This window comes from Pyxicephalus adspersus, chromosome 4 (assembly GCF_032062135.1).
Source record: "Pyxicephalus adspersus chromosome 4, UCB_Pads_2.0, whole genome shotgun sequence".
Taxonomy (NCBI): Eukaryota; Metazoa; Chordata; class Amphibia; order Anura; family Pyxicephalidae; genus Pyxicephalus; species Pyxicephalus adspersus.
In genome coordinates, this window is record NC_092861.1 from 126,641,718 (window position 1) to 126,662,778 (window position 21,061).

The following is a 21,061-nucleotide window of genomic DNA, read 5'->3' on the forward strand; positions in this document are numbered from 1 at the left end:
ATACCACAAAGCCACCATGTTTTTTTCATGTAGGAAATATTTAGCCTAATGTACTCTGAAGCATGAACATAACATGGGAGAAAAATAATGTGAAGATGAATTTCAAAGTATAAATAGCGTGTTGGCAATTCCCAGAAAATAAAATGATTAAAAGTTGCAGACAAATTGCAATTAGATGAGTTTCACATGAAATACCTTTCCCTTAACATTTGCTACAGTTGACAAATTTGTAAATTAACATTATCAGGAGCCGAACTGAAAATTCTTACTTTCACCTATGCCATTTGTTGGTTTTGGCACATTTTCATATAGGTGTGTTCTACAAGTGACAAGGTGCCAGTCATCCAAGCTGTGAGATACCAGCATAGTCTGTTCTAAGCTACAGTAATTTACACTTGGCTGAACACCTCTCAACGGGTAATCACTTAAATACCTGCAGATTCCAAGGAGATGCATTTAATGGAAGACTTAGTTTGTAACTGATTATGTTTTCTTTCTTTCTTTGACACTTTTCTCAAGGCTATCTTTTTTTCTGTAAGTGATAATGATACGAGAATATATAAACTCTACCTGACCTAAAAAGAGTAACAATAGCTCTGACATACAGGCCATTAGCTGTGTAGATCTTCAAATTGGTGCCTCTGTAACCTTGAGATTCTAGGTCCATGTGCATAGGGCCCCAACTTTTCAGCAAACGTATGATAGGGTCTGCCATTTGACATCTGAATAACCCTCAGAGGAGTGGGGCTTAAGGCAGAACTCCAGTCAGACCTAAAATGCACAAATTCATGCAGCTCTGAAAATATTTATAGACCAATAATTGTATTTTCACATTACCTGAATTTGACCTGCTATATTCCCAGTAAGGCTGGAGTGTGAGACGGAGAAACAGCAAGAGCAGCCAGTTAGTTTCCTTGGAGGAAGCATGTTGATAATAAAAGAACTTAGAATGACAGATAAATGAGGTAATCACTGTGCTGCTTTATCTTCTTCCACTGCCCCGTTATAGGCATAGGGAGGTCCAGTGTGACCTGAACTCAGAATAAAGGGTTTAGTAATGTTGGCTGCCATAGTGAAGACATCCAGTGGCAGAAAATGTATGGCAAAAGCTGGTTTTGTTATTTGACTTTTCAGGCTTTCTTCACATTAGCAGCAACTAAAGGTTGGCTTGCTAGAAAGCTGTTTTGTGGTTTATTAGGAACATGCAGATACTTTATTGTCAATAGTCTTAGCACAGGTGCACTTTAAATCAAATCTATGGGGACAATTACCAACCAGTCATTAAATATTCTTCCTTTTGGATTATGATAGTCACCATTAGATTTTAGTTGGGTCTAGCAACTGTTTAGATGACACAGTCATGTTTAGTGTACAAATACACAGGAATTCCTGTTATATGTTCTATGGTTTATATAGAATATAACAAGTCACACGGTATTGGTAATCTGTTAAAACTGCATTTGCAAAATAAAAAAATATCCACCCTGTTAGTATTGTACAGCATTGTGGTTCACCCTGACTGTTACTTCTAGCTGAGACAATTCCTATTAAACCATAGTGCTACTCATGCCCATTTAAAGTTTGGTGTGAAGAAAGCCAAATTAGTACATAAATCTGAAAAAATCCAAATATAAAGATTTTAACTACTCACTCCATCCATTGTATAATCAAGAAGTGTTGTGGACATGATTTGGGTTTGTTTAACATACCATTTTTTCATTCTCTGGGATATTTAAATTTGACAGACCTGGAGAAAATGAAAAAATCTTCATGCCTACTGTATTTATTAAAAAAAAGAAAATACATGTTCAGATTTAACAGTTTTTTTATCACTGTTTGTCCACATTGAGGGCAAAAAGTAAAAGGTTCAAACCATTCTTTTAATTATCCAATGCTAGACATTATTTTAAAATAAAGCTAACCAGACCAAATCAACAGATCAAAAGCAAAATGTTTTTTATATATTCTGCTCTACTGATCATTGGACAGGGATGGGTTGAATGACAGATGTGAGTTAATCAGATTTGCTCAACTGTTCAAACATGCAACATGATCGATTGCTATTTACTAACTGCCAGGGGACCCAAGATCAATTGCTTATATTCAATTCATTTCAATAAATTTACTTGAGATCAATTAGGGATCTGATTATTTTTTATCAGATTGATCATTGGATTGAAATGGAAAGTTTGCTCATATGTACTAGATCTGAGTTACCAACTAGAATTTAAATCTTTGAGGACATTTGAGAATGATTAACCTACTAATTAACTATACTAAATGGAGCTAGAAAAATCAAAGGTGGCTTGTTTGAAAGCTCATGGCCATTAAGAATATGTATACAGTTTAATGTTCACAACCTAGCCAAAGGTACACTTAAAGGGTATAAAAAATACCTGGAAACAAAACTTGGCTTTATTTTTATCACTAATTATGTGTTCACAAATAACTTTGATTTATGCTTGGTGATGAATATGCTACATCACATTTCCTCTTCTGAAATTTCCATACAGCATTTGTGAATGTTACTCCATTTGTAAAAAGAAAAGCAGACAAGAAAAACAGATTAAGATTGATAAAACATAACAGGAAATGTATACAGTTCACCACAAGCCAGTTTTTTTTTCTTCAAGATGCTTTCAGACAACCTCAATTTTGTTCTCATTCGCTTGTTACATTTCCGACCAATCACACTGATCATTTTTCAGGTTCTGCAAGTAAATGGATGATAATAGCTGGACAGCATTTTTCAGTGAAAATTCCCTCCATAAAAATCACACTAAGAAAGTTTGACTTCAATGGATGACCTGAATAAAATGTTATCTTGAGCTAAAGTTTATAAAACTGAAAAAAAAGAAGAAAAAAAAAATAAAAGTGGATACTTGAAACATATGTTACTAAATGACTTAACTCCCCCATCCAATGGTTTCCTGTGCTTTACAATAAAAGTGGTTTGAAAAACACGCATGCAGCCAGCTGTGGGGTGGAATGCCCGACATATGTTCCTACAGGAAGACTTCCTTATTGTCCGTGTAAATATGAATCAACCCCAAAGAATTGTCCAACCTTTTGATGAGCTGTCCTTTGACTTTGTCATTTTTCTTTTTGTAGGAGAGAACACAGCTGTTATGTTCAAAGATGACGATGATAAACTTTCAAAAGCAGAGCAGAGGAAATTCAGTGCGAAGAAAGATAAAATAAATAACTAAAAAACAAACTGTGCATCCTAAGTCATAAAATAATAACCTTTTGTATATCTTACATCTGCACATTCGTAGACAGTGTTTATGTCATCCCTTAACAGGCATGGATTTCTTTCAACGTGTATTTTACATTAACGTAATTGTAGCCAATAACCCGTACTGTTTGGCAAAAGTTAGGATTTTTTTTTTTTTTATGAAACAAAAGTCCAATGTATGGAGTTTTTTTTTCTTACTTAAAAGACATGCAATGCAGAGCTCTAGGGTGTTGATTTACAGCCTATACATATTGCGGTTTAGTAACTGCTTTATCAGATTTTGGACTGCGCTACTGAGATTTGAAGCTTTCGTACTTTGGCAAGAAAAACTAGCTTTGTCAATGGAGAAATGTTCTCATGCTAAGCTATACAGTCAACAACGTTCACCTTCTCTGAGCCTTTTTGGCTCGTGATACAGATAATCCACATCTTGTGCCAAAAGTTTGTTTTGCAGCATACATTTGCCAAATGCTTGTATATGCATATATATATATATATATATATATATGTGTGTGCGTATATATATATATATATATATATATATATATATAAAAAATATATATAAATATATAAATAAAAGTGATATACAGAAAAGTCAAATAATAGGAGGAGACTGTTCTATAATAAGGTTACCAGATGGTTCAGGGCCATCAAAGACAGCTGAGCTTGTTATGGTTCATTAACTTCTCCTACTGAATTCTGGAACTTGATGTCCTTCTTGTCTTAGGGAGATAAAGAATGAGAGTTTAAAAGCATGAAAGTTAAAAAGTCATAACTGACTTGCTGGTGATGCCATGGAATTTCGGAGACAAAATCTTATCAATAGCACACAAGGTATTTTGAATTTTACATGACTGCTTTCCAGATGTACAGAAGTGAAGATTCAATGACAGCTTTGAGATGCGAGGTGTATGGCAAACATATGTGTATTGGTAGCTTGATATGTAATCATTTTTCAAATGAGGGGTCAGAGGCAATTTATAAACACACTTGCCATCCTGATCCTAAAACAAGCACAGGTCATCTCTGGAAATGCATCAGAATACACTGAGACTGCGCTGATAGTTTTTTTTTTATTACTTTAATTATCATAGAGGAGAATAGGAGTAGGTGAATAACAACAACTTATTCCATTCACAGTGATCATACTTCAGTTTAGTCCTGTTTGATTGATTTCTGACTCTATAGCTTTTAAAACTCTCTTCCAGCTATGTTCATACTAGCACCAGAATCACTTTATATCAAAAACACACTTGATTACAACAGATTTTTTACTTACCGTAAGATTTTCTTTCTTAGATCACTGGACGACACAACCCTTTTAGGTATATGACCTTCCACCAAACAAATCCAAAGGTACAGCTCTTACTGGTGGCTACAACCCCTGCACATACAGAGGAAGCCCGGGAGTAGCCAGCAGTGAAAATAGGTGACAGTAACACAGCCTTCTGAAAAAAAGGATCCTAATTATGTCATTACAGTATGTCTAACATGCATGAAAAAAAACACAATAGTCAGGATCTCTGTCCCTTAACAAGCGACTACAAAAAAAAGATTACACAAATAGCAGCTGGTATGTCTACAAATCATTCCTATCATAAGGGGAATCAAAATTTTATATTACCACTCACAGGGAACACACAAGTGTCACCAGTTCAGTCAGTTACCTGTAGGACTCTGCAGCCAAAACTGCCATCAGCCGATATTTAGACAACAGAATGTTATAAGTTTGTGTAGTGAGATGTCAGGATGTCCTATACTCTGCATACCTGGAAAATAGATGACTTGGGATCAAATACTTTGGTGGAACGGGCAGTGATAGGGAACTTTGGTCCCTTAAGCAACTAAACATTGGATAGAATTTGGTAAATATATACACCCTGATTTCTTAAAGTTCTCCAAGACCGGAGAGGATAGAGTATCATGGAAGAACCTGGGTGATCTACCAAACCCAGAATGGATTTCTTAAAAATCATTTGCTATTAGTTGGCAAATGTTTTCAGTCCTAGAGCAGATTCTTTCCAGGTTTGCTGGATCACTTAAGTTCTCCCATGATAGTCTATCCTCTCCTCTGGTGAGCTTTATTAAATCTGAGTATCCGCTTCATTGGCCAAATGTGCTTGTACACTGCATTACAGCTACATCCTACATAAATTCATCTGGTGAGTAGATTCAGATGTGACCATGTGACACCCAAAGCAGGAAGAACAATAAATGCCAGGCTACATTTCTTAGTGTTTCTGCAATACAGTGAAAATCATATACCTACACGGTAGTAAGTGGTGAGCAATTGGAGGACCTCAGTCTGTTAAAAGTAAAAGGCAGCAGAGGTCCTGACAGTGTGAATGGGTGCACAGCTACAGTTAAACATACATACACAATGGGGCTTTTGAATCTGAAAACTTCAGTTCCTTAAGTAATACTTATTCATTGCCCTAATCAACATGATTGCTTTCAAAATTTGCCTTGCTTGATTTTAGGTTCAGTTGGGTTTTATATTATTCAGCAAAAGGTATTACCTACCCTACAAACTTTCTGCATTAATTTATGGCTAACACAGTCCAGATAGAGGCACAGACCATGTCTCCCGTACAGACATCAGGCTCAGGAAAGTGGGTGGGTTGTGTCTCTGGAAACAACCCACCCTGTACACATTGGTGGTGAGCTTTGGCCAGAATGCACAGCATACTTTGCGATTATGGCACAGACTTACCTGTGCAGACACACTGCAGCGATGACAGATCTGAGATTCTGTAACTACAGCATCCACCAAGACACCAACTTCCCTGCTGACTCCATGGCAGACTACCAAACCTATGGCAGTTTTCTACAACCATTTGTTGGCCATTGATGATGGAACCCTGGAGGTGCCTCAGTATACATTATATATTGCATGTACTGTGCAGTGTAGCACTAAAACAAAAAGCTCTTTGTTTTTTAGACTTTGCATTCTTTTGTTAACTACCTGCTGGTAATTTGTTTTTTCATTTTATGTCCCCTTTAAACAGTGGGAATAACAGCCAGCATCTAATAAATCCCAATGAATGACCTTGTAGAAGCTTACATAGAAGCATACTACTCCGTGCTGCCATTGCGAATGTCTAAATTTGTACCAAAGGGATCCCCAAAGTGTTTTCGAGGCTGCAGTCTGAAAGGTACCCTTGTCCATACATGGTTGGAGTGTCATGTGAGTCTAAATGTTGCAGCTTCAGCACTAAACTCTGGCTGTTCCTACCTATGCACAGGGATACAGTCATTTTATACTAGCTAGAGGGTCCTTTTAAATTCAAGTCCATCTGAAGCTGGACTCCTAGGCAATCGAGAATAAGCGGGTGGTGCTGCACCTCCCCTCTTTTTTAAAAAGGGTGTTGCACCTAAAAAAAACAGAATTTTTACCTTACATAAAAGGGTTGTCTACCCTTTTATGTAAAGTGACATTTCTGTATTTAGGTAGCTGAGCTGATCTGATCTGTAACATCTTGTAACTCTTTTTGCATGTTTCTTTTTGCATATCAAAGCAAAGCTTGCTTCAGACATTAATGAATGTTTAGCCTCAATAAAGTTTTTTTTTTTGCTTTGTTAGTGATTAGCTCTTAGTGAGGGTTTTTTACAGTAACTGACACCACGCCGCCCAATATTATGTTGAGACAAACATCTGTCCTAATTGCAATTAAATAATGTACCTGTTCCGTACAAATACATACAAAAGTACATAATTACATACAAATTCAACTTAAGAACAAACCTACAGTCCATATCTCGTATGTAACCCAGGGACTACCTATAATGAGGCGCGAGTGAATTTGCACTGCAACACACAATTACATAGGTTTATTATTACGCTGCAAGATGGTCATGAAGGAACTGACAAGGTGACAACGTAGATGAGCTATTGGCAAATGGTTGTCACCAACCAAGGAAGTGTGTGAACTTCAGTCATAAGAGATTGTGGTGGTAAAATATTAAAATGCCATTTGAAGTCACAAATGTTAAAGTCCCTATGACATTTCTTTAACGGGTCCCTGTGTTCTCTATGCAGACATCAAACACAGCTCTCTGACTGAACTCCAGCAGCACAGAGCTCATTTCACGCACTCAAAGCAGCCGCTAACGCCTTACGCCGTGACGTCGCACGTTTCCTTCTCTCAGCTTCCAATCAGACATACTTCCGCCCATCTAATCGACCAATCAGCGCAGAGCTCACGGAAAGATGGCGGCGCCGTAGTTGCAGGCTGTGTTGTTGCCAGCTCGGGTCGTATTACCGGAGTGTCCGGGAGCCATGGCGAGCCGCAGGAGGCATGGCACCGACAAGTCCCGGCGGCCGTGTGAGGAAGAGGAGAAACGAGATCCTGAGAGTTCTAGCAGGGAGACCCCGGGCAAAAGCAAGAGCAAGAAACTGAGCCGGGGACGTAAATCCGCCGCTGCCTCCCTGTCCAGCCCGTCCTCCACCTCTGTAGCCTCCAGGAGGGAGAAGGAGGAGGGTAATGACGGCCTCTGCTCATCTATATTCAATACAGTGTATGCTACAGGCTCAGTTGGTAGTGTGAGGCCTACAGCCATCAGTGTTGCCCATGACAACAATGACAGGATCACTAAGAATTCCCCCCGGTTTCCATGGATTGCTTCACAATGCTGGAATGACACATGGAAACTGGGGATTGTCAGACTTCCTGCCGTGCGACACAATTACCGTGTGCAGTGGCAGGGTACACACCCGCAGATCTCATGCCAGTTTGGCACCTTACCAATCGTTCCCATTGATTTTTCCAATCAAAATTATAACCCCAAAACAGTACGACATTCTGCTCTTATGATCTGATCATATTATGCGATTTACGTCTGATTACTGCACAATGAGGAGCACAAAACTGGCAGTGATTATCAGAAGTACAATTTACTTCCAGTTCAGACCTGAACTGTTTGTGTGTTCCAGCCTAAGGACCATGGCATACAGATGTTCCTGGTAACCTCTTACCGGTGGTGAGATCACCAAGGTATGCAGGATGACATTACCGAATTGGCAAGAGCGATTCTGCACCATTTGAGGCCATTGAGGGACGAATTTCCTTGATGAAAAACCCCTTAAATCGGAGGTCCCCAATCCCTGGTCTGTCTGACAGGTGGGCCACGGCTCTGGCCGGTGCACCCACCAGCAGGGTCAGGAGAAGGACCTGACTTGGGCGCACCGGCCAGAGCCATGGACCATGTCTCCGAGACATCGCAGGCTCAGAGTGGTGGGCGGGTTGTGTCTCTGGACACAGGCTCAGACCTGCGATGGGAGAGTGGGTGGATTCTGTCATCATGACGTCACTTTGGAGGGAAGTTTCGGTCCAGAGTCTGCATTTAGAGGGGCGTGGCCTGCAAAAGGTTGGGGATGCCCTGCCTTTTTTTTTTCTGCTACTGGGCTGTGCTACCAGAATTGCACTTGTTGCAGGATCAATAAAAGTAGGGAGGAGTGAAACCTGAGTTTTTCTATCTGTGTCTTGGGGGTTTCACTTCCTGTGATGTAGACCCTGCAGAAAACACTAGGATGTCTTTCGAATAGAAAACAATAGAAAGTTGTCATGTGTTCTCTTACGTCTTTTTAGTTGACTCTACTTATAAAATGGAGAATCTGATATTCCCTGGTGGGAATCTTCCAGGTCCACGTGTTTCAATGGCAGTGATTGATTCCCACCAGGGAATGTCTTATTCCTTGTTTTATAAATAGAGCCCTTTGAGTTTACCCTCCCTTTCCTTCCAGGAGACATTGATGATGATCAGGACAAGTGTAAATATCCATACAGCAATATAATTATTACTATTATTTTATCTCCTCAACAATACAAATTTTAAAATAGTTTAGCCTAGTTATTCTATAAGTATATAATGCACAATAAAACACGATTTAAAACATTTCTTTCAGATATACCTACAGCTATGTAGGGCAGGGGCCTGAATAAAAGCAAATTGAATAATATTAAAAAAAAAATTGCTTGGCCACATTTTATAATTTAGTAAATCTGAAGGAGATTGTAACATGTTGAGACACATACACATGTCAATAGCCAAAGATTTCACGCTCCCAATTGTCCCTCTTGTGAATTAAAGCCCTCTGTCGCTCATTCCTCACTTGTCCCTTATAGTCTGATGTATAATATTTTTATTTATTTATCGATCTCTAAGATGTATATGTGCTCTATTAAAATTAAACCATTGAACTGTAAAAATTGTATAAAAATTTAGGAGGTGTGATCACCCAGCATTGCCCACCCACCACCCAGTCATGGGCTACATGAGCCACCAAGGATATGAATGTATACACTTCAGTGTTCTCCCCAGCCCCTTTTACCTGGGTGTGCCACCCGGCACTTTTCAGCAACCACCCGGCTGTTTTTGGATGGTTACTGAAGAGTTGTCTCACAATACAGGGGCTTCCACCCACCTACAGCTTTTTCCCACCCGGCTTGAAAAAAAAAGTCTGGGTTGAACTCAGCTCTTCCATTGCTAGCTTGTCTCAGGAAAGACAAAGGCAATCTGCAAATTATTCAAATCCATCCTATTGCTTCTTTAATTAAGATCGGTTGATAGTTGCTGCCCAACTGTTCATACAGTCAAAGATTGTTATTTGACATTGGAAGATGATCTTTACATGGCTGGCTGACATTCCAGTCTTCTTGCCTCAATTCAGGAGCTGCAGTAAGTGTGCTTGTTGGGATTTCTGACTTCTGGAATTCTTGTTTTGGGTCAGTGACTTACAGTGCACTTGTCCGAAGGTAGACATTACAGCAAGTAATCATCGTTTTTAGAAAGTCAGCTTAGCAGTTTTTTTTTAAATGTCTTTTGTTGCCAATTTACAGATACAAAATGCCCAAGGAAACTGATAATACTTACCTGTGACTAGATCACTGTTTATTCAGGTGATATGGCTTTTAAGAATCTTTAGCTTCCTACACTTATGGTTGTGTTTAATGTCTAAACTCTTGCTGTGCTCTGGTGTTCACATTCATGAAGTGTCAGATAGTAGAGATTCTTTAGAAGGATGGCTGTGAGCAGCAGGATAGTTAAAGTGGACCTATCACCAAAATTCTTACTTTATATAGAATGGTAGATAACCCTTTTAAGGTAAAATGTTTTTTTTTTTCTTTTCATTAATCCCTTTTTTTTTATATAGTAAAAAAAAAGTTAAGCCCCTCCCCTTTTGTCAGAATAGGAGCGCAGAGCCTCTTGGGATATGTACATCACAAATCTTAAGAGGCTTCAGGCTGATCCTTCTGTGACTTTTCTTTGTTTTTACTTTAGTTCCGCTTTAAGTATCTGAAGACTGTTTCCTTGTAATGTTCTGTTCTTCAAAGCAATGTTGTTTTTTGTTTATGCAGTAAAGTTCAGTCATACTTACCCTCAGCAGCATTTCTGCATCATTCTTTCAATCTCCCACCAATCGATTGAGCTGTTTGGAGCGAAAAAATATATCCAAAACTTCTGAGTATTAGAAAGCATGTGACTCACTCCATGTGGTATTGTGGTCACATGGGGAGAGATCGATTTCCTTGTGTAGAGTGACTTCAAGCTTACGCATTTTTACCTTTCCTGCTGTGTGGGCACCACATGAAAGATGTGTATGTGCTTCCAGATAGCAGGTATTACGGTGAACATGTTGTTTGCTCTTCAATTTGTGTTTTACTTTCTTGCACTCATTTATTTTTGTGAATCCTTCAAAACAGAAAGCAGTTCCAACAAGAGGACTCCGCAGTTTCTGTCTAAGTGCAAACCATGGGACATTAATTCTCCATCTAGAGATGGGGAGCAACATAACGAAATCTTTTGGGATCCGAATTCACCAACTTGCTTTAAACTAGGTAACAATTAATTTTGTCTAATTCACTGTATTCTGTTAAAAAAAAAAAAAAATGATTTACTTTAACTTGTTTTGGGAGACAATATTATTCATCGACTCTATGTGACAAGGTGGTTGATTATCAAAGCCAGGAAGTGTGAGGTCCTCAGTGTGTTGCATTGTAGAAAAGATTTTGGCATTATCTTTCAGTTTGCAGCAGAAATACTTGTCAATGGCAAGCTGTTGGTTCTATATTGTAGTGAAAGTCAGTGAGCAACTCTGTTAGAGACCTTGCTCCAAGTTCTGTTTAACCTCCCTGGCGGTATGAATACTAAGTATTTTTAAATGTAAAAGTGGTACATTGAAAAATACTTAGTATTTTAAATGTCCCACCCTCCAGCCACACTCTCACAAACGGATGCCCGGCCGGCGGCTGCGTCCCCAGTGTTCACACTCGGGGGATGCAGATGCCGGCCGGGCATTGCCAGCCTACACAGATGCCCGGCCAGCATCGCCAGGGAAAGAAGATGTGCTGGGCATCGCTGGAGGACGCTGCTGGAACGTGGAACCAGGTAGGAGTTTTAGACTCCCTGGCAATGCCACCCCAGCAATGCCAACCCAAGTGTGACTTGGGGGTTGTCGATTTTGGTTTAAAAAAATTCACCCGAGCCACACTCGGGAATACTGCCAGGGAGGTTAATCAGACTGCTGGCTTGGAAACTTTGCAGCTTTGCATAGACTCAGAATTGGAACTTATACATGTTTAGAGCTAAAGGACAACTGGAACGATACAGAACAGGCAGAAAGTTAATTTAGTGCAGCCTCATGCCGAGATCTCTGGGTTAAGATGAAAAACCCTATTTACTCTTACTCCCTCCTACACCTAATTTAGACATCTTTTTATTCCTTGCTTTTATTTTATTGATTATTTTCTCAATTTTTTTCCAGAAAAAGGAAAGAAGAAGACTGCTAACAAATGTATCGTTGAGATTTCAGATATTGTTAACAGAATTGCTCCAAAGGTAGTATAATGTATAATTACCACTAAACTTAATATTGATCTTGCAATAGTCTTTGCGTTTTACTGTAATAGAAATTTTAGACATGCATCTGGACATGAGAACTTTCGTTTCTTGTACTGTGTCTCAAGTCCCGCTTTCAAAATTTGGGATCAGGTAGGGCTTTATTGCAGAAAGGAACAGGCAATAACCCATATGCAATAAAATATACTTATTTTCCTGATCACCATCCACTTCTGTCAAAAATTGATGCTTCCCCTGCGGCTGCCATGACTGAATCAACTTCACCATCCTGGCTCCGCCAGTTAAGATTGCTGTAGATTAAAACTGGGAAAAGGAGGTTAGTGTATTTAGGAAACTGTGACCAGACAAATATCCATCCCCCCTGCAAAAAAGGACCTGCCTGCTTGCATTTTATTATTTCTAGAGTTTAGTTCCACTTAAAGCTTTACCAAGTTACCACATGTAAACTATAGACTCGATAACCTGTAACAGGCAAATAAGAAAAAAAAAATAATTGCCTAACATATTTATTCCCTACATACATATGTTAGGTGTTGTTTATTTAATGTGATTCGGTTGTAGAAGAACTTGTAATGCATTGAATGCCATTCATTTAAAAGGAGTGAATTGGGCTCTTGTCCATGTCCCAGATAATTTTTTTGGGATTATGGAATGAAATACTGTAAAATAATATGAAGAACATCTCTTCCAGGATGGAACACCTACAAATTCTGAAGCTTCTTACCTTGGTGTATGGATTGGAGAAGATGCTATCCCATGTACTCCAGTAGTAACTCGGACTAGAACTAAGTTGACCAGGTAAGTTTTAGTTGCATGCCTCTAATAGTAATTGTAGGTAAAAGTCTTTATGATGTTGCTTGATTAGGACATTGAGTCTTAAGTATATTATAGTGTATATGAAAAGTTGGTGTTGCATTTATTCCTAGAAAAAATTGTGTACACTGCTGAGGTAACAGCTGACTGTTGTGTTCTTCCTCATACCCTGCAATATATGGACCTGCTTCAAGAATCCTGCAAGCTATCCAATACATCCAGATACGGGGAAATATCTATATACTTGCATCACACAATACAGTACTTATTGCCTAAATGGTTAATTTTCAGGGCTAAACACAGTTTTGTGGGTGGAAGGGGTGCAGGATATGCATAGTAATACACAAGAGTTTGAGGCTGCTGGTTGCAGGGCAGATTAGGTTTTGGTAAATCTACATTTTTATATGCAGCTGAAGTTGTGGAAGCCTTGATTTCCTTTTTAATGACTAATTGGGAGATAGCTTTGGGAAGTACCAAAGTTTACCCTCCAGATTTGGGGGCTTATTTTTCTTTTTTGTGCTTACAATTACAGATCTAGAATCCTGAAAACAGAAGAGGAGCTCATGGAATTGGCCAAGCAATTAGACAGAAATTTGGTGGAACATAAAGACCAGAATGATGAGATGATGGAAAAAGCCCAGGAAACTGTTAATGTTGTTAGTGATCAGGCGGATAATGATGGTTCATTTCTGGAATTCATCCCTGAAGAAGAAGAAATTGCTCTAGCATTGAAAGCTGCTAGCCAAAGCTCAGGTGTAGGAGCAGAAAACGGCAGTCAAAAGTCAGTGGATCAAGAGGCTGAAGAAGCACTGAATGCCTTATTTGATTGTGCTACACAAAAATTCAGTGGACGGTTAAGCCAGGGTTTATTACATGTTTCTACAAGCAGTATTCAAGAATTTGTTTCTGAAACAGAAAATGCAACTGTAAAAAATCACTTACTGACTAAAGATAAAGTTCCATTGCAAAATGATAAAAGTTTAGGTCATCTCCCTTTAATTTGCAAAGTACAGTCGAATACTTTGCAATGCAAAAAAAATTCTCAGCAAGCTGTATTTAGTGAAAAGGAACCTGTTAAATCTTCAGCTATGGCTCATTCAGCATCAAATAGCCAGGATGACTTTGAAGATGACTGGGGAGATGATATTCTTGAAGACGATTCTTTTGTTATGCAGATTACTCAAAATCCTGAGTTAATTGCTACTCCAAAAATTAACCTAACTTCCAGAACAACAAAAGATTCCAATCTAGATACTGTAAGAGGGAAAGATAGCACTGCCTGCCAAGCTAAAACCATTACCTCTAATAAGCCTAATCATTTTAAATTTGCACCCCAAATATTTAATCAAGCTGGGGGGAGTAAAATGAAAACCCCAGAAGTAAACAGAACTGAAAGTTCTCAAGTGAAGACAATAGAAGAACATAAAAAAGACAGGATGATTTCTAGTGCACCTCCTCCAAAGCCATCTGGGGTGCAAGCTACAAAACCAAACATTACTGGACTAAAATCTTCAACAAGTTCTTCCTCTAACACTGGGGTATCCAAAACGTATACCTTTTCATCAAAACCCTTCAGCTCTAAAAAAGAAAAGGATGAACCAACACAAAAGGGTGTGCAAGCTGTACAACAAACTCATGCAATCTCTAAAAACAAGGAGTCTGTTTATGTTGATGAATGGGATGACCCAAAGTTTTCTGATGAAGTCTTAGATATGTTCTGCAAATCTGATAGTCTTTGGGAAGGTAAAGATGACGATGATGACCTATTGTATCAGGTCTGTGATGATGTTGAAAGGTTGACTCAAGTTCAAGAAGGAAATACTCAGTTATGCAGTTCAAGTCATAACTTTTCAACAAAGAGTGGCTTGAATAATAAAGCTGAAACTCTTGTTGCTACAAACTCTTCACATGTTTCGAATAAATTCAGTGGAAATATGTTAAGTTCCAATAAATCAGGTGCCAAAGGTGTTTCTACTGCATCTGTTGGTGGAAATTCTTTTCAAAACAGCTCATTCCAAAGGACAAACCCTTCTTGTTCAACATTCAGTAGGTCAAACTCCCTGCCTTCTGAAGTGGAATCTAAAAAGTTTAATGAGCTTCCCTCACAATTTGTAAATAATTCACAGACCACCACAGCCAGTACAAGAACTACCCATGCACCTTCAAAGTACTCCTTTACAAAAACTAAGCCTTCTCAATCGCTGTCTGTTCATACAAATAGCTCTTTTTCTGGAAACGGCACTTCTAAAGGTCCTCAAGGTTATGTGGACAGTAATAAAATAAATACCCATATGCAGCCACATGTGCTTTCTAGTCAACAGTCATCAATAAAAAGGCACTTTTCAGAATCAACCATACATTCGTCAAAAGGTATGGGAAATGTTACTGTAATTCTTTGCAAATGCTTGTTAGGTTCAAAGTGTAGGCGTTTTACCTGGTGTTTCCCTTGCTTTTATTGCTGCCATATTTGCTATCATATAGTCCGGTCTTGTAACCCCCATGCTTCCACTTTAGCTTACCAATGTTGTTGTTAACCTTTCTTACCTGAACTCTGCAGTGGACTGAGAGGAGAGGTGGAACTTTACTACATTCTGTCTTCACTTGTATGTATTTATGGCTAAGTAGGAGGTTCTCTATACCTTTTACAGTTTCTCCCCAGCCCCTTTTAGCTGGGCGCACAATCCGGGCTTTTTAATGTAACCCCCCCGGCTGTTTTGGGTACTTAATGAAATGTTGGGTCACCACCCAGCTTAAAATAAATTTTGGGGAGAAAACTGTTCTATACCAGGTTCATTTTTTTTAATAGAATTCTATTAATATTCAGAGGACTGAGTATTACGTCATGCATAAATTCCATGATGGGATGGCACATGGCTGACAGGGCTTTATTGGATAGTTTAGACTATGTACCATCGACTGGTAGTAAAAAAACTTGTCCTGCTGAGTTCCATAGGTGGTTGTCTGGCAGTTGGTTACAATGAAAGTCAGTAGGAATTTTTTTGTAGAAGGTTCGTTGCTGTCTAATGAGATACTTGCATAGAAATCTGGAACTAAAGGGGATTCTTCTTTTTAAAACAAACTCTAAGTTACCTTTTACAATCCTTTGGTGTATGAGCTGGCACGTGTTATAATGAATTGCTTTAAGAAAGATTATTTATTCAAATGCCATTTCTAGCAGTGTACTAAAGGAAATGTAAATGCTTTGCAACATGCATCAATCATTGAGGTGTGTTTCTGTATGGCACTGCATAACATCAACTTCATATAATGTGACATTTTATGACATTGAAGTAGTGTGGATGGGTTCTGATTATTATGAAAAACTCAACAAGGGATTCATATACTCCAGGGTTCCTACAGAGGTTCCTAGGGGTTCCCTAAACAATGAGCAGTTTGTGCCTCTCAGGTCAGATAGCACTGGCACCAATGATCTTTTTAGCCATCTGTAATGGTGACATTATTCCCACTGGCCAGCATGTAAAAGGTATTCTTCACATTGACCACAACACTAATGTACTGTGAGCTTGGGATATTGTTAATATTCTTGGGGATTCCCTAAAACCTGAAAATTATTTTTAGGGTTCTACAGTGTAAAAAGGTTTGAGAAAGGCTGACCTAGATGTGCCCTCAGCAGCTCCTCCTCTTCAGCTGAATACCGGCCTTTCTGAAGGGCAGCGTGCTGGAACTTCTTGGTGTTGATACAGATTACTTGTTCTCTGCCCTCTCACACACACATTTATTTCAGCCAAGTAGATGACCCCCTATAGAAATTGGCCAAAAGGAATGTGGGAGGAAAGAGCAAGCTTTGGGCTTAGGTGATTGTGTTGGGTGTTTGTTCAAAATGATGGTATATGGGCCTAGGAAACCGGAATTATTACTTCTGTATCTGCTAGTAGTATTTGCTTTAAACTTTCAACTCACAGAAGTATATATTCAAAAACTGTTCTGTTTCTGTTGTAGTCTTTGTCTCAGAAGATAGAAGTAAGAAGTGCTCCATGGAAGAGATTGAGCGGAAAAAACAGGAAGCCTTGGCAAGAAGGAAAATGAGAGAAAAAATTGGTTCCTATGACAAGGCGCCGACGTAATAATCCAAAACCTCCCACTAATATTATTTCATAGAAATGGACCTTTTTGTTAGATATTATAGTTTCTCTGTGAGAAAATGTAATATAAATCAGTAAACACTATTTTTATATAGTTTATTTTTTAAATGTTTACAATGTTAAACTTTTTTTTCTATGAAATATCCTGTAGTGATCAGGAATAAAATCCACTGACTGGTATTTATCATGCTTTTACAAAACATTACCAAGAGTCTATTTTCACTACACAACAAAGCTGAAAATGGAAAACCTTTCTTCATTTATTGCTGGAAACATTTCATATGTATTTTGTTGGTGTAACATTTGCCTAATAAATGATTGTAATTATTTTTTCTTGTATATCACATATGACCACACAAATTCCAATTTTTGGAATCTTGTTAATATTGGCCCCCCTGGAAGGCTTTTGTATTCATTTTTCAGCAAGGATTTTTGATACCTTTACAAAGTTTAGGAGGCGACTACATTGATGTGACTTGGTGTACCATTTACTTACTGAACAGGACCTGGGGAGTTCAGGACCCTGTTGAAAGCAGAACCCCAGGCAAAAAACTGAAAACATGTAAAGGAACTGAAATACCCTCCAAAGAATTTTGTTTCTGTCGATCCAACCCTCACATTTACACAGAACAGTCCTGCCTGGCATAGTAGAAATCTGGAGCAGACCTGAATTTAGTCTGTTGTAGTTCAGTAACATTTATAGATTTTGTACCTTCCCCAGCCTGAGACTGGTCAGTAAAAGGAAAAGCAACAGCGTTCATATTTCCAATAGTATGGAATCGGCATTGTCCTTTAACTACAATACAACTGATTGATTCCTTGATCTACTTTTCCCTCCCATGCAAGATGTAATATTTTACTTTTTATTTCAGTAAAAATAAATATTTAGAAGATTGGACCATGTTATCTTCATGGATCCCTAAAAACCCATGCAGAAAAAAGGACCTGTCCACAAAGTGGGATACCAGCTGTTACCTAAACAAATTCAACATGCCCTCTGGAATGCTTGGAGTTGAAATTAATACCATGGAATTGATTTGAAGTTTTAAAATCCAAAAATTGTATATATTGCAGCCTACCACTCTTCAGAGTGTTTTCGTTCTGAGGTTTTACCTTCAGTTTATGCTCAATGAATTTAATAATTGTCACTGGAAACAATTACCCTTGTCAATGACAGTAGAACAAAGGAATGTTGTAGAGACAGTGTTGTTCTGTTCTATGGAAAACAATAGCATTCATTTGTTGGCTTTTGGCTATCTACAACAGCTCAGACGATAATAATATATTGTTTGATGTTTTAAGGTCCAGGCTTTCGATCACCATACTTCATCTATAGAGGAGCTGCTTGCCCCTGATCTAGGCTACATAATCCCCTTATGTCTGTAGCATGGCAGAGGTGTTCTGTAGTTACAAGGATAAACTTAGGATGTCTAATACATCTTGCAATTTTCATTGCACATATATGTGAATTTACCTGAAAGTTACAAGCTCACTTTGTTTCTGTCATGATCCATAATTATTTGCACGTGGCAGATCATACATAAAACATTTGTGTATTCAATAAACCAAAATAGAGCAAAAACAAGGAATAGGTGATTTTAAGGCTTTCCATGCACATTATATCCATTTGTTGATTTACCAATTTCATCAGAGCAGAGTGGTTCACATGGGAATTGTGATTCTAGGATAAACTGAGTGTTATGTGTTCAGTGGTAATTTGCCATAATACCATTTATCAGAATATGTTTTTGTGTTATCAATAAAGCTGGAATAATTGTTTTAAAATCGAACATAGGGAGGATGTGTAGTAAGAATATCTGGCATGCTTCATTCTGTAAGTGTGGGCCTTCCTCTGATATATTGCAGCTATTGCTTGGAATACTAAATCCTAATTATGAAGATAAACCTTAGTTTACTCTTAGATACACAAAATAATTCCTAAAAAGCAGAGATAGTGAAACATGCCTCCTGGAGCTTATTAGGATCATTTATAGTTCATTTTAGTGCTAAAAATATGGCTTAGATCTGTGAGTGTTATTTTTATTACAAAGTCTATATATATTGTGCATGATAGAATAGTGTGGAAGCATTGGTTTTTCACATGGGAAATGTTATTTTACATATTAATCCAATCAACAAAAACTCACATAGTCTTTCATGTTAATGGCATTAAAAACTGCAGGTGAAAAAATCTATTTAGCCACCCCCTGGAATGCATTCATGTAGGCAAAGGGCCATATTTATTAAAGTTCTCCAAGAGTGGAAAAGATGATATGGATGAACCAGCAAACCTGAAATGGATCTGGTCAAGGATTGAAAATATTTGCCAAATAAAGCAAATTATCTTTAAGAAGTTCATGCCATAAAAGGAAACCCTCAGTCTGACATCATCCAGGCCAGACCTATTTAACATGGGAGAACCATTGAAATAAATTTCAGGTTTTCAGATAACCTCTGACAATAAATACTATATCCACAACCTTATGGTACATTAGCATAGTGGTCAGTGGGAAGATTGCCTCTTAGCAACCTTTGGAAGAAGCCTGGTATTCCATGGAACCTTGGTTGAGAAACATTAATCTGTCTATCCCTTTACTCTCTGTACCACCCCTTTCAATAACAGAGGCTCAACGTTCTGATATCAGGAAGCTGTGCAAAATCTTGCTGGACTCTCCCACCAGCCACCTTAAGCCAGTATTGCAGGGATCTAGAGTTTATGTCACTAAAATTAAAAAGTGGACCTATCGCCAAATTTTTTACATTATATAAAAGGGAAGTTAACAAATTAATAATTTTTGAAGACCCCTTATTTACTTTAATTACCACCACAGCAGTAAAGACTCCTGCAGCAACCCGGGATACATATGTCACGTATCATAGGAGGTTGCAGGCTGCTCCTTTGGGCATTTGCAAAAGGATCTTTCCTGGAATGTAAAAAAAAAGCCCATCTCATGCATGGCCTTTTTTTTTTTACATTTTTAGGAACGCATGCCAACTGATCTCACTGGGCAGCAAAGAAAAACTTAGGAAAAGAGGAGAAGATGACAACACCCACTCTTCTGTCCGTGCTGGAAAGGTGAAGGAAGACGAGTCGATGTGGGACCAACTGGACTAGGATCATGGAGGGACTAATGGCTTTCCCCCTTTAAAGGTGTTTTTTTTACTTAAAGTTCTGCTTTAAATGAGTTAATGCAAGTGGTGGGAATGTTTTAAATAATAATTTTATTAGCCATTGGTTAGATTGGGGACATGGGTTCTAGGAAAAGGCAAAATACCAACAGTTTATATTTCAGCTTGAACCTTTGTCGGGGGAAAAAATATTGTGCATGTTTTGACAGCCTAGTGCAGTGTTTCTCAATCTGGATTCCCTTCCTGAGGTTGCTAGGAGTTGCCTAAATAATGGGCAATTTGTACCTCTCAGGTAGTTTAACTGACATCAATGACACAGGAACAATTTTGAACAAATTTTTTGTTGACTTCAATTTTTAATCTTATTTAGGTATGCTGATTCTGAGAGTGCAGTTAGTTTTCCTCTATTACACCAGTTTTTTTCTCTATACCTTATATTAATGAGAATTACTGTAGTGTGGATTTGTATAGCTATTCATTTACACGCAAGACAGTGTGGTCAGAGGTTGTGCGCTGCTCTACGTAGTGAATAAGCAAATTTATTTTGCTACTTACACACGTATTACCTTTCAGATCATGTCTGGTTCAGCTGTTTCTCGTCGTAAGTGCCTAAACAACCCTGATTCATTTTGTTATATCTGTGGCATCACCATTCCCAGTCAAATGGCAAACATCAGCACATTTGTGGAGCAAGCCTGTTTGGCATATTTCAAAGTTAAACTTGGTGATCAAGATAAGTCTTGGGCCCCTCATAAGGTGGGCAAACAGTGTGTTGAGGGTTTACGGATGTGGACAAAGGGAACACGTGATCAGATGCCATTTGGTATACCTATGGTTTGGCAAGAGCAAGGAGATCACTTCAGTCACTGTTACTTGTGTATAGTGAAAACGTCAGGATATATCAAGAAAAATATATCTA

The 21,061-nt window shown here is 38.4% G+C and overlaps 1 protein-coding gene across 2 annotated transcripts; it reads left to right on the plus strand.

The window, feature by feature from the left end:
- The first annotated feature begins 7,443 nt into the window (after positions 1-7,443).
- Positions 7,444-17,342, plus strand: ETAA1 (ETAA1 activator of ATR kinase). Of its 2 annotated transcripts, none has more exons than XM_072409575.1 (6): positions 7,444-7,719; positions 10,942-11,076; positions 12,003-12,076; positions 12,789-12,895; positions 13,443-15,280; positions 16,871-17,342. In XM_072409575.1, exons 1-6 carry the CDS (start codon positions 7,518-7,520, stop codon positions 16,993-16,995), a joined length of 2,481 nt encoding a protein of 826 aa, XP_072265676.1. In that variant the 5' UTR covers positions 7,444-7,517; the 3' UTR covers positions 16,996-17,342. The 2 variants fall into 2 exon arrangements, with proteins under 2 accessions (XP_072265676.1, XP_072265677.1); XM_072409576.1 differs by lacking the exon at positions 7,444-7,719 and adding an exon at positions 7,726-10,857.
- The last annotated feature ends 3,719 nt before the right edge of the window (positions 17,343-21,061 follow it).